At 44.0% G+C, this 12,226-nt stretch overlaps 1 protein-coding gene across 1 annotated transcript in view; it reads right to left on the bottom strand.

Annotated features, from left to right (window-relative positions):
- Nucleotides 1–12,226, bottom strand: part of mcoln3b (mucolipin TRP cation channel 3b) — a 39,012-nt gene that overhangs the window by 3,487 nt on the left and 23,299 nt on the right. The window contains exons 7-11 of the mRNA XM_043700116.2: nt 12,069–12,181; nt 11,825–11,974; nt 3,284–3,385; nt 3,062–3,184; nt 929–1,135 (exon numbers count right to left, since the gene is read on the bottom strand). Of these exons, the coding sequence (XP_043556051.2) occupies nt 929–1,135; nt 3,062–3,184; nt 3,284–3,385; nt 11,825–11,974; nt 12,069–12,181 (695 nt within the window). The remainder of the gene's footprint in view (nt 1–928; nt 1,136–3,061; nt 3,185–3,283; nt 3,386–11,824; nt 11,975–12,068; nt 12,182–12,226) is intronic.

Below are 12,226 nucleotides of genomic sequence, written 5' to 3'. Positions count from 1 at the left end.
TGAAATGTTTTGAGGGGGTCTGGCCTGGCCCTTAACATCAACATCTAAAACTGCAGTAATGGAACCTGATGACATTATTAATTCAGTCACTGTAGTAGCGGATTTCAGAATTTAACAACTCAGCATCATATAGTCTCCAAATACAGTTTATAAATTCTACTGAATCATTTACAATCAATCACACTCGGGGGGGGGGGGGGGGGGGGGGGGTAGAAGAGGGGGGTCACTTTAAAATTAAAGAAAGGTTGCCCATTAAAACAGAGAGGGTAGAAGAGGAGTCATAGAGACGTCCTGCATGGAAACAGACCCTTCAGTCAAACTCAGCCATGCTGACCAGATATCCAAAATTAGTCCAGCTCCATTTATTACCACTTGGCCCATATCCCTCTAATCCCTTCCTATTCATATAACCATCCAGATGCCTTTTAAATGCTGTAATTGTACCAGCCTCCACCCACTTCCTCTGTCAGCTCATTCCACACATGCCCCTACCACTGCATGAAAAGGTTGCCCCTTTAGGTCTCTTTCATATCTTTCCCCTCTCATCTTAAACCTATGCCCCCTAGTTTTGGAGCCCCCACCCCAGGGAAAAAACTTTGTCTGTTTATCCTATCCATGCCCCTCATGATTTTGTAAATCTCTATAAGGTCACCCCTCAGCCTCCGACACTTCAGGGGAAACAGTCCCAGCATATTCAGCCTCTCCCTACAGCTCCTTGAATATTTTTAAAGGCAGAGGTGGCTAGCTTTCTGATAAAAGCAATGCACTACTGGGGACACGGAAACGGGGAGCAGTCAGATCAGCCGTGATCTTGTTGAACAGGAGAGTTCAAGGGGCCGAGTGGCCTCTTTCATATTCGAATGACACCCATGGTAGTGAATGGCTGATTTAGACACTGACACTACTTAATGGCAGCAAGATTGCTTACCTTGATAGTTTCGTAAGTGTCAGTAATCAGGGCTATGAAGAGACTTAGAACCATGTAGATGAAGAGGGTGATGAAGGTGGACAGATAGATGCGACTGAACACCCAGACAACGTAGCTCTTGTCCTGCATTGCTGCGAAAGTGGCAAACATGTCATCCCCATTGATCAACGAGAAGAGGCACTCGGAAACCACATTCAGGGATCGAAACTGCCGAGGGAGAAACCAGAGACACACAATAACTCAGTTTGTCAGGGCAGGGTCATAGTTATCCACACAACACTGTCAGAACATGCCAGCTCTAGGTCAGCAAGTGTGGTAATGGTGAGACATGCCTTGGCTTTTTACATGCATAAATCCTTAAACAATCTATTGGGCTGGACAAGATTGAGGTTCATAAGGAGGTGGTTTTAGAAATTCCGGCAAGTATGAAAATAGAAAAGTCCCCACGGCCGGATGGGATTTATCCTAGTGTTCTCTGGGAAGCCAGGGAGGAGATTGCTGAGACTTTAGTTGTGATCTTTATGTTATCATTGTCTACAGGAATAGTGCCAGAAGACTGGAGGATAGCAAATGTTGTCCCCTTGTTCAAGGAGGAGAACAGAGACAACCCTGGCAATTATAAACCAGTGAGCCTTACTTTGGTTGTGGGTAAAGTGTTGGAAAGGATTAAATGAGAAAGGATTGATAATCATCTAGAAAGGAATAAGTTGATTAGGGATAGTCAATACAGTTTTGTGAAGGGTAGGTTGTGCCTCACAAACTTTGAGTTCTTTGAGAAGGTGACCAAACAGGTGAATGAGGGTAAAGCGGTTGACGTGGTGTATATGGATTGCAGTAACATGTTTGACAAAGTTCCCCACAGTAGGCTATTGCACAAAATATGGAGGCATGGGATTGAGGGTGATTTAGTGGTTTGGATCAGAAATTGGCTCATTGAAAGAAGACAGAGGGTGGTGGTTGATGGTAACTGTTCATCCTGGAGTTCAGTTACCAATGGGGTACCACAAGGATCTGTTTTGGGGCCACTGCTGTTTGTCATTTTTTATAAATGACCTGGATGAGGGCGTAGAAGGATGGGTTAGTAAACTTGCAGATGACAGAGGTCAGTGGAGTTGTGGGTAGCGTTGAAGGATGTTGCAGGTTGCAGGGGGACCTGGATAAGCTGCAGGTCTGGGCTGAGAAGTGGCAAATGGAGTTTAATACAGAAAATTGCGAGGTGATTCACTTTGGAAGAAGTAACAGGAATACGAAGTACAGGGCAAATAAGATTTATAGTAGTGTGGATGAGCAGAGAGATCTCAGTGGCAAAAGTAAGGACTGCAGATGCTGGAGATCAGAGTTTAGAGTGGTGCTGGAAAAGAACAGCAGGAGGAGCAAGAAAATGAACATTCTTGATGAAGGGCTTTTGCCCGAAACGTCGCTTTTCCTGTTCCTCAGATGCTGCCTGACCTGCTGTGCTTTTCCAGCACCACGCTAATCTAGAGAGATCTCTGTGTCCATGTACATATATCCCTGAAATTAGCCACCCAGATTGTTAGGGTTATTAGGAAAGCATACAGTGTGTTAATTTTTATTGATGGAGAGATTGAGTTTCAGAGCCACGAGGTCATGCTGCAGCTGCACAAAACTCTGGTGCAGCCGCACTTGGATTACTGCGTACAGTTCTGGTCACTACATTATAGGAAGGATGTGGAAGCTTTGGAAAGGGTTCAGAGGAGATTTACCAGGATGTTGCCTGGTGTGGAGGGAAGGTCTTATGAGGAAAGACTGAGAGACTTTAGGCTGTTTTTGTTAGAGAGATGGTTGAGAGGTGACTTTATACAGACACGCAAGATGATCAAAGAATTAGATAGAGAATTAGTGGCAGCCTTTGCCTGGAATGATGAAAGCCAACATGAGGAGACAGTTTTAAATTGAGGGGTGATAGATTTAGGACAGATGTCAGAGGTAGATTCTTTACTCAGTAGTTGGGGCATGGAATTCCCTGCCTGCAACAGTAGTAGACTCACCAACTTTAAGGGCATTTAAATGGATGAAAATGAGATAGTGTAGGTTAGATGGGCTTCAGACTGTTGCTCCAACCTGTGAAACCATCAAGAGCGCTGTCATGTTTTATGTTCTATTTTTACTCACCTTTTGATGGTAGGGTCCAAGTACAATCCAGCCACAGAAGCAGTAACCCAGATAAATCATAGAGGCACAGCAACAAAACCGAATAACATTGGGGAAGGCTGCTCGCAGCGTTATAATAAGGACCTGCAAGAAGAACAAAAAAGGGCCATCAAAATGGGAGGGTGGGAGAGAACGAGAGAGAGTCAGGCGAAAGCAAGAGTGAGGAACTTTACCAGCTCTTACATTGTACTTTTCAAAAAAGCCCAAATATCGGATGACTCCAACCCAAACCAGCAATGTGGCTGTTCCCAACAAGATGCTGCAAACGTCATAGGATGCAAAGCTCTGTAAAAGGAAATAAAACACTAAAGTTGGAGGAGTGTTGCATACAGTAACCCATGATCCAGTTCAACATTGAAGATGACCCTTCAGCCCCTTGAACGAATTCCACATTTCAACAGGTTCATGTCTGTACTGCAATCGCGGTCCCGTATTCCTCATTATCTTTGATTATCAAAAATACATCCCTCTCTGTTTAAAATTAACAATTGCTCCCCCATCAATTGCCATTCATGGGAGATTTCCAAAATGTTAAAGATTCCACAGAATAGCTGATGTGGGAAATGCAACAACATCTCATAGAAAACCCTAGGTGTGAGAATCTGAGGTGGGGGGGCGGTGGGGGGGGTGGAGGGGTGGAGGCTGAACAAGATTTGATAGAAGTGTACAAAAATTATAGAAAGGATTTGTAGAAGAAAAATAAATAGTTAGCAACAATGTAGGTGGGAGATCTTTAATCAAAGGACACAAATTTTAAATAAATTTGCAAAAGATCTACGGTTCTGGGGGAAAGAGAAGGAAAATGCAATTAATTCAACTAGCTCAGCTGTGAAAATGGCTGAAGGGGCCAAATGGCCTAAAACTGCTCCTGTTTTATATGTTTGTAAATGCAGCAACTGAAGACCTAGAAATTAACACCTAGAAAGACAGCAGGAGGTGATTAAATTCTGACTTTCCAAAAGGAATTGGTTGAAAATAAAAGAAATTTCTAAGTTGAAAGAGACAGAGACAGAACACATGCCCAGGGAGCAAGGGCAAAGAGGAGTTAATTGCAAAGGACTTTCAAAGAACCAGCAGAGCGACAATGGGTCACATCGTAGTGCAAACTTCATCTGGGTAGGTAGCAGCCCTCTGTCGAGTTACATTCCCAATGACAGCAAGACACAGGATCTCGTACAAGTGATAGTTCCTCAACATGAGATTAACCTTCTCACCTGGGACTGCTGTTAACAACACATCTACTGCAATGACCTCACCTCTCTGGGTTGAAAATCCAACTTAGCAAAGCCTTAACAATAACTCCTGGTGTGGGGGCAGTTAGCTCAGTTGGTTGGACAGCTAGTTTACAAGGCAGCGGGATACTAGAGTGGGTTTGATTTGATATTCCCTCTCCGGCTGAGGTTATAATGAAGCACTCTCTTTCTCGAGCTCATCTGGGGCATAGTAACCCTCAGGTTAAACAACCAGCAGTTGTCCCCCTCTCTCTCTCCCTCGAAAGAGCACAGCCCTGGTAAGACTATGACAACTTTACCTTTCACACGTGTGTGTGCGTGGGGTGGGGGGTGGAGGTTTAAAATGCTATTTTGAGGTCACTCCTCAAAATGACTTTACAACAATTTATAAAGAAACAAGTCAGACCAAAAAGGCCAAAATTCATTTTTCTCCACTTTAGGAACCAAACCAAAGTAGAGAGTGTGGTGATGGAAAAACACAGCAGGTCAGGCAGCATCTAAGGAGCAGGAGAATCAGGTTTCAGGCATAAGCCTAGCCTCATTCCTCATGAGGGGAATATGCCCAAAACATTGATTCTCCTGCTCCTTGGATGCTGCATGACCTGCTGTGCTTTTCTAGCACCACAGTCTCTACTTTCAAAGAATAACAGCAAAGTATTCAAAGTCTTTACCACTGCATTTACAAGTAAGGCTCCTCAAAACACCATTTATTCAACATAGTTACAGGATCCTCAGTAACACACATCTTTCACACTGTAGACTTTTTTAAAAAGGACCTTTACAGGAGGTAGGTGCGGTGTGAAAGGCTAGCAGTTACTGTCCATCCCAGATTGGCCTTGAACTGAATGGCCTGAGGCGCTATTGAAAATCAGAGTCAGATGTACAACACCGAAACAGACCCTTCGGTCCAACCCGTCCATGCTGACCAGATATCCCAACCCAATCTAGTCCCACTTGCCAGCACCTGGCCCATATCCCTCCAAACTCTTCCTATTCATATACCCATCCAAATGTCTCTTAAATGTTACAATTGTAACAGCCTCCACCACATTCTCTGGCAGCTCATTGCATACACGTACCACCCTGTGTGTGAAAAGGTTGCCCCTTAGGTCTCTTTTATATCTTTCCCCCCTTACCCTAACCCTATGCCCTCTAGTTCTGGACTCCCCCACCCCAGGGAAGAGACTTTGTCTATTTATCCTATCCATGCCTCTCATGATCTCCTCAGCCTCTGACGCTCCAGGGAAAACAGCCCTAGCCTATTCAACCTCTCCCTATAGCTCAAATCCTCCAACCATGGCAACATCTTTGTAAATCTTTTCAGAACCTTTCAAGTTTCATAACATCTTTCCAATAGGATGGAGACCAGAATTGCACACAATAGACAATAGGTACAGGAGTAGGCCATTTGGCCCTTCGAGCCAGCGCCACCATTCATCATGATCATGGCTGATCATCCTCGATCAGTATCCTGTCCCTGCCTTATCTCCATAACCCTTGATCCCACTATCCTTGAGAGCTCTATCCAACCCTTTCTTGAAAGTATCCAGAGACTTGGCCTCCACAGCCTTCCACACACCCACCACTCTCTGGGTGAAGAAGTTTCTCCTCAACTCTGTTCTAAATATCCTACCCCTTATTTTTAAACTGTGTCCTCTGGTTCAGGACTCACCCATCAGCGGATACTTGCTTCCTGCCTCCAGAGTGTCCTATCCATTAATAATTTTATATGTCTCGATCAGATCCTCTCTCATCCTTCTAAACTCAGGTGTATACAAGCCCACTCGCTCCAATCTTTCAACATTTGATAGTCCTGCCATTCCGGGAATTGACCTCGTGAACCTACGCTGCACTCCCTCAATAGCCAGAATAGCCTCAAATACGGAGACCAAAACTGCACTCAATACTCCAGGTGTGGTCTCACCAGGGCCCTGTACAGCTGCAGAAAGACCTCTTTGCTCCTATACTCAATTTCTCTTGTCATGAAGGCCAGCATGCTATTAGTTTTCTTCACTGCCTACTGTACCTGCATGCTTACCTTCATTGACTGATGTACAAGAACATTTAGACCTCGTTGTAATCCCCCTTTACCTAACTTGACTCCATTTAGTTAGTATCTGCCTTCCTGTTCTTGCCAAAGTGGATAACCACACATTTACCACATTAGACTGCATCTGCCATGCATCTGTTCACTCACCTAGCCTGTCCAGATCAACCTGTAATCTCCTAAGGTCCTCCTCACATTTCACCCTGCCACCCAGCTTTGTATCATCAGCAAATTTGCTGATATGACTTTTCATATCTTCATCTATATCATTAATGTACATTGTAAAAAGCTGCGGTCCCAGCACTGATCCCTGCGGCACACCACTGGTCACCACCTGCCATTCCGAAAGGGATCCGTTTATCTATTTTATTTATTTTACTCGTTGCTTCCTGTCAGCCAGCCAATTTTCAATCCAAGTCAGTACCTTGTCCCCAATACCACATGCCCTAATTTTGCTCACTAACCTATGTGGGACCTTATTAAAGGCTTTCTGAAAGTCCAGGTACACTTCATACACTGGCTCTCCCTTGTCCATCTTCAGAGTTACATCCTCAAAGAATTCCATAAGATTAGTCAAGCATGATTTCCCCTTCATAAATCCATGCTGACTCTGACCTATCCTATTACTGGTATCCAAATGAGTCATAATTTCATCCTTTATAATTGACTCCAGCATCTTTCTCACCAATGACGTCAGGCAAACCGGTATTTTATTCCCAATTTTCTCTCTCCCTCCTTTCTTGAAAAGTGGTACAACATTAGCCACCCTCCAATCCACAGGAACTGATCCTGAATCTATAGAACATTGGGAAATGATCACCAACGCATCCACGATTTCTGGATCCACCTCCTTCAGTACCCTGGGATGTAGGCCATCCGGCCCCAGGGACTTATCAGCCTTCAGACCTAACAGTCTCTCCAACACCAATTCCTGGCAAATATAAATTCCCTTCAGTTCAGGTCCTTCAGCCACAATTACATCTGCGGGATTGCTTGTGTCTTCCCCAGTGAAGACAGTGAAGACAGATCCAATGATTCAACTCTTCTGCCATTTCCTTGTTCCCCATAATAACTTCACCCGTTTCTGTCTTCAAGGGCCCAATTTTAGTCTTAACTATTTTGTTTCTTTTCACATACCTGAAAAAGGTTTTACTATCCTCCTTTATATTTTTGACCAGTTCACCTTCATACCTCATTTTTTTCTCCATTAATATTGCCTTTTTAGTTATCCTGTGTTGCTCTTTAAAAGTTTCCCAGTCCTCCGGCTTCCCGCTCATCTTTGCCATGTTATACTACTTCTCCCTTTTATCTTTATACAGTCCTTAACTTCCTTCATCAGCCACGGCCGCCCTTGCCTCCCCTTAGGATCTTTCTTCCTCTTTGGAACAAACTGACCCTGCACCTTCTGTATTATATCCATTGTGGTTCCACTGCCATCCCTGCTAGGGTACTGAACTTTGGCCAGTTCCTCCCTCATAGCTCCATAGTTCCCTCTGTTCAACTGCAATATTCCAACAGTGGCCTAACCAATGTCCTGTACAGCCGCAACATGACCTCCCAACTCCTGTACTCAATACTCTGATCAATAAAGGAAAGCATACCAAACGCCTTCTTCACTATCCTATCTATCTGCGACTCCACTTTCAAGGAGCTACAAACCTGCACTCCAATGTGTCATGAATCAGTAACACTCCCTCGGACCTTACCATTAAGTGTGAAATCCTGCTAAGATTTGCTTTCCCAAAATGCAGCACCTCGCATTTATCTAAATTAAACTCCATCTGACACTTCTCAGCCCATTGCCCCATCTGATCAAGATCCTGTTATACTCTGACATAACCTTCATTGCTGTCCACTACACCTCCAATTTTGGTGTAATCTGCAAACTTACTTATACCTCTTATGCTCACATCCAAAGCATTTATGTAAATGGCGAAAAGTAATGGACCCAGCACCGATCCTTGTGGCACTCCACTGGTCACAGGCCTCCAGTCTGAAAAACAACCCTCCACCACCACGCTCTATCTTCTACCTTTGAGCCAGTTCTGTATCCAAATCCCTGTATTCCATGAGATCTAACCTTGCTAACCAGTCTCCCATGGGGAACCCTGTCAAACACCTTGCTGAAGTCCATATAGATCCCATCTACTGCTCTGCCCTCATCAATCCTCTTTGTTACTTCTTCAAAAAACTCAGTCAAGTTTGTGAGACACGATTTCCCATGCACAAAGCTATGTTGACTATCTCTAATCAGTCCTTGCCTTTCCAAATACATGTACATCCTGTCCCTTAGGCTTCCCTCCAACAACTTGCCCACCACTGAGGTCAAGCTCACTGGTCTATAGTTCCCTGGCTTGTCCTTACCGCCCTTCTTAAACAGTGGCACCATGTTAGCCAACCTCCAGTCTTCCAGCACCTCACCTATGACTATCTATGATACAAATATCTCAGTCAGAGGCCCAGCAATCACTTCCCTAGCTTCCCAGAGTTCTGGGTACACCTGATCAGGTCCTGGGGATTTAGTCACCTTTAACCATTTCAAGATATCCAGCACTTCCTCCTCTGTAATATGGACATTTTTCAAGGTGTCACCATCTATTTCCCTACAGTCTATATCTTCCATATCCTTTTCCACAGTAAACACTGATGCAAAATTCTCAATTAGTATCTCCCCATCTCCTGCGGCTCCACACAAAGGCCACCTTACTGATCTTTGAGGGGCCCTATTCTCTCCCTAGTTACCCATCTGTCCTTAAAGTATTTGTAAAAACCCTTTGGATTTTCTTTAACTCTATTTGTCAAAGCTATCTCATGTCCCCTTTTTGCTTTCCTGATTTCTCTCAAGTATACTCCTATTGCCTTTATACTGTAAGGACTCATTCAATCTATCTTCTCTATAGCTGACATATGCTTCCTTCTTTTTCTTCATCAAACCCTCAATTTCTTTAGTCATCCAGCATTTCCTACACCTACCAGCCTTCCCTTTCACCCAAACAGGAATATACTTTCTCTGGATTCTTGTTTTCTCATTTCTGAAGGCTTCCCATTTTCCAGCCGTCCCTTTACCTGCAAACATCTGCTCCCAATCAGCTTTTGAAAGCTCTTGCCTAATACCGGCAAAATTGGCCCTTCTCCAATTTAGAACTTCAACTTCTAGATCTGGTCTATCCTTTTCCATCACTAATTTTAAATCCAATAGATTTATGGTCATTGGCCACAAAGTGCTCCCCCACTGACACCTCAGTCACCTGCCCTGCCTAATTTCCCCAAGAGTAGATCAAGTTTTGTACCTTCTCTGGTAGGTACATCCACAGACTGAAAATTGTCTTGTACACACAAATTCCTCTCCATCTAAACCCTTAACACTACGGCAGTCCCAGTCTATGTTTGAAAAGTTAAAATCCCCTACCATAACCACCCTATTATTCTTACAGATAACGGAGATCTCCTTCCAAGTTTGTTTCTCAATTTCTCTCTGACTATTGGGAGGTCTATAATACAATCCCAATAAGGTGATCATCCCTTTCTTATTTCTCAGTTCCACCCAAATAACTTTCCTGGATGTATTTCCAGGAATATCCTCCCTCAGTACAGCTGTAATGCTGTCCCTTATCAAAAATGCCACTCCCCCTCCTCTCTTGCCTCCCTTTCTATCCTTCCTGTAGCATTTGTATCCTGGAACATTAAGCTGCCAATCCTGTCCATCCCTGAGCCATGTTTCTGTAATTGCTTTGATATCCCAGTCCCATGTTCCTAACCATGCCCCGAGTTCATCTGCCTTCCTTGTTAGGCTATTGCATTGAAATAAATGCAGTTTAATTTATCAGTCCTACCTAGTTCTCTGCTTTGTCCCTGCCTGCCCTGACTGTTTGACTTGTTTCTTTTCTCAACTGTACCAGTCTCAGATCGATTTCTTTCCTCACTATCTTCCTGTGTCTCCCCCCCCCCCCCCCCCCACCTTACTAGTTTAAATCCTCCCAAGCAGTTCTAGCAAATCTCCCTGTCAGTATATTAGTCCCCTTCCAATTCAGGTACAATCCGTCCTTCTTGTACAGGTCACTTCTACCCCAAAACAGCTTCCAATGATCCAAAAATGTGATTCCTTCTCCCATACACCAGCTCCTCAGCCATGCATTCATCTGCTCTATCCTCCTATTCCTACCCTCACTCGCTCGCAGCACCGGGAGTAATCCAGATACTACTACTCTCAAGGATCTTTTTAAATTCCTGCCTAACTCTCTATATTCTCCCTTCAGAATCTCAACCTTTCCCCTTCCTGTGTCATTGGTTCCAAAGTGGACAATGACTTCTTGCTGATCCCTCTCCCCCTTGAGCATTCTGCACAGTCTCTGAGACATCCTAGATCCTGGCACCAGGGAGACAACACACCATTCTGATTTTTCGCTACCGGCCACAGAAACGTCTGTCTGTGCCTCAGACTAGAGAGTCCCCTAACACAATCGATCTCTTGGAACCCGATGTACCCCTCAAGAAAGTCAACTCCATTGCTATGGGCCAGACCAGGTCAGGACAGCAGATTAGATTCCTTAAAGGGTCAGAGTGAATAAGCAGTTGTCAATCAAAGAGATGAGGAGGAATTTGTCCTGAGACTGCTGAATTTGTGGAATTCTTTAGCACAGAGGGCTGTTGAGGCTGGGAGATTAAATATGTTCAAGGCTGAAGGACAGATGTTTCATCAGGAAGAGAATGAAGGGTTATGGGGGAAAAAGGCAGGAAAGTGGAGTTGAGGATTATCAGGTCAACAACGATCTCATTGAAAGGGCAGGGCAGACTCAATGGGCCGAATGGTCTACTTCTGCTCCGACATGTTCTAGTCTTAATAGAGAAGCCTGGCTGGATACGTGGCTGATCATTTAGGACCAGAGGAAGGTTAAAATTTCTGCATCCAAAGGGGCAGTGAATGTCTGCGATTGTCTGCATCCCATTGTTCTCTCTGTCAGGAAACAGGATAGTCTTCAATCTCCAAAGGAATTATAGGAAGTGGGTGGTCTGATTGTGGAGTTTGATGTCACACTGATCGAGTCCAAAGACAGAATTGTGGAGGAAGAGACAAAAAAAATCAGGAATTGTTATTTAATGAGCATTAAAGCTAAATACTACGATATTCATCATTTGCGTACCAGGCTGAGATTTTTAATTACATTTGGCAAGGACTGATCTATTTCCAGATGTTCACAGCCATGTGCTCTTAAAACAAAGCCAACTCCACCCACATTGTGTTATTTATACTCAATGATGCGCAGCTCTATGACATTATCACAAAGCTGCTCCAGCGTCTGCAGCCCATGCACAATAGGCAGGAAAGTGGAAAGTAGGTCTGATCAGCATCAAGGACTATATTGATTGGTAAAGCAGGCTCAAGGGACAATACGACCCAAAGTCGTTTCTCAGGTTCAAACATCAGGCTGGATCCTTGTCCCTTACCTTCGCCTCAATTTCCATTTTTAGGACAGATCCAATGATGGTCAGCAAATCACTAATGATGATCAGGATGTACCAGCCATTAACAAACTCCATGCGATCAGACCACGCCACGTTTTTATTGTAGTGGAGCAAGAAGAAGTCAACAAACTCCTGAAGGGTAAAGAGCAGCCATAGTTACTGAGGAGCACGTTTTCCAAAGGAATTACAAGAAAACAAAACTCTCCTTATTCAGTCCCATACGTACATTCTGCAGCTTTATCCCATTGATAACAGATCGAGTGCAGAGAATTAACGAGCTCAAACAAATCACAACAATAAGGGCATCAAAGACCATCATGTAGTGAGTGTTCCTTTGTACTTGGAAAAAGAGAGAAATGCAAATTTAAATTTTAAAATTACCAA

The sequence above is a fragment of the Chiloscyllium plagiosum genome, unplaced genomic scaffold (genome assembly GCF_037043375.1).
Source record: "Chiloscyllium plagiosum isolate Xiang-an unplaced genomic scaffold, Cpla_swu_hap1 HiC_scaffold_9, whole genome shotgun sequence".
NCBI lineage: Eukaryota > Metazoa > Chordata > Chondrichthyes > Orectolobiformes > Hemiscylliidae > Chiloscyllium > Chiloscyllium plagiosum.
Note: the sequence above shows the minus strand (reverse complement) of the source record. Positions and strands in the feature narration are given on the sequence as shown.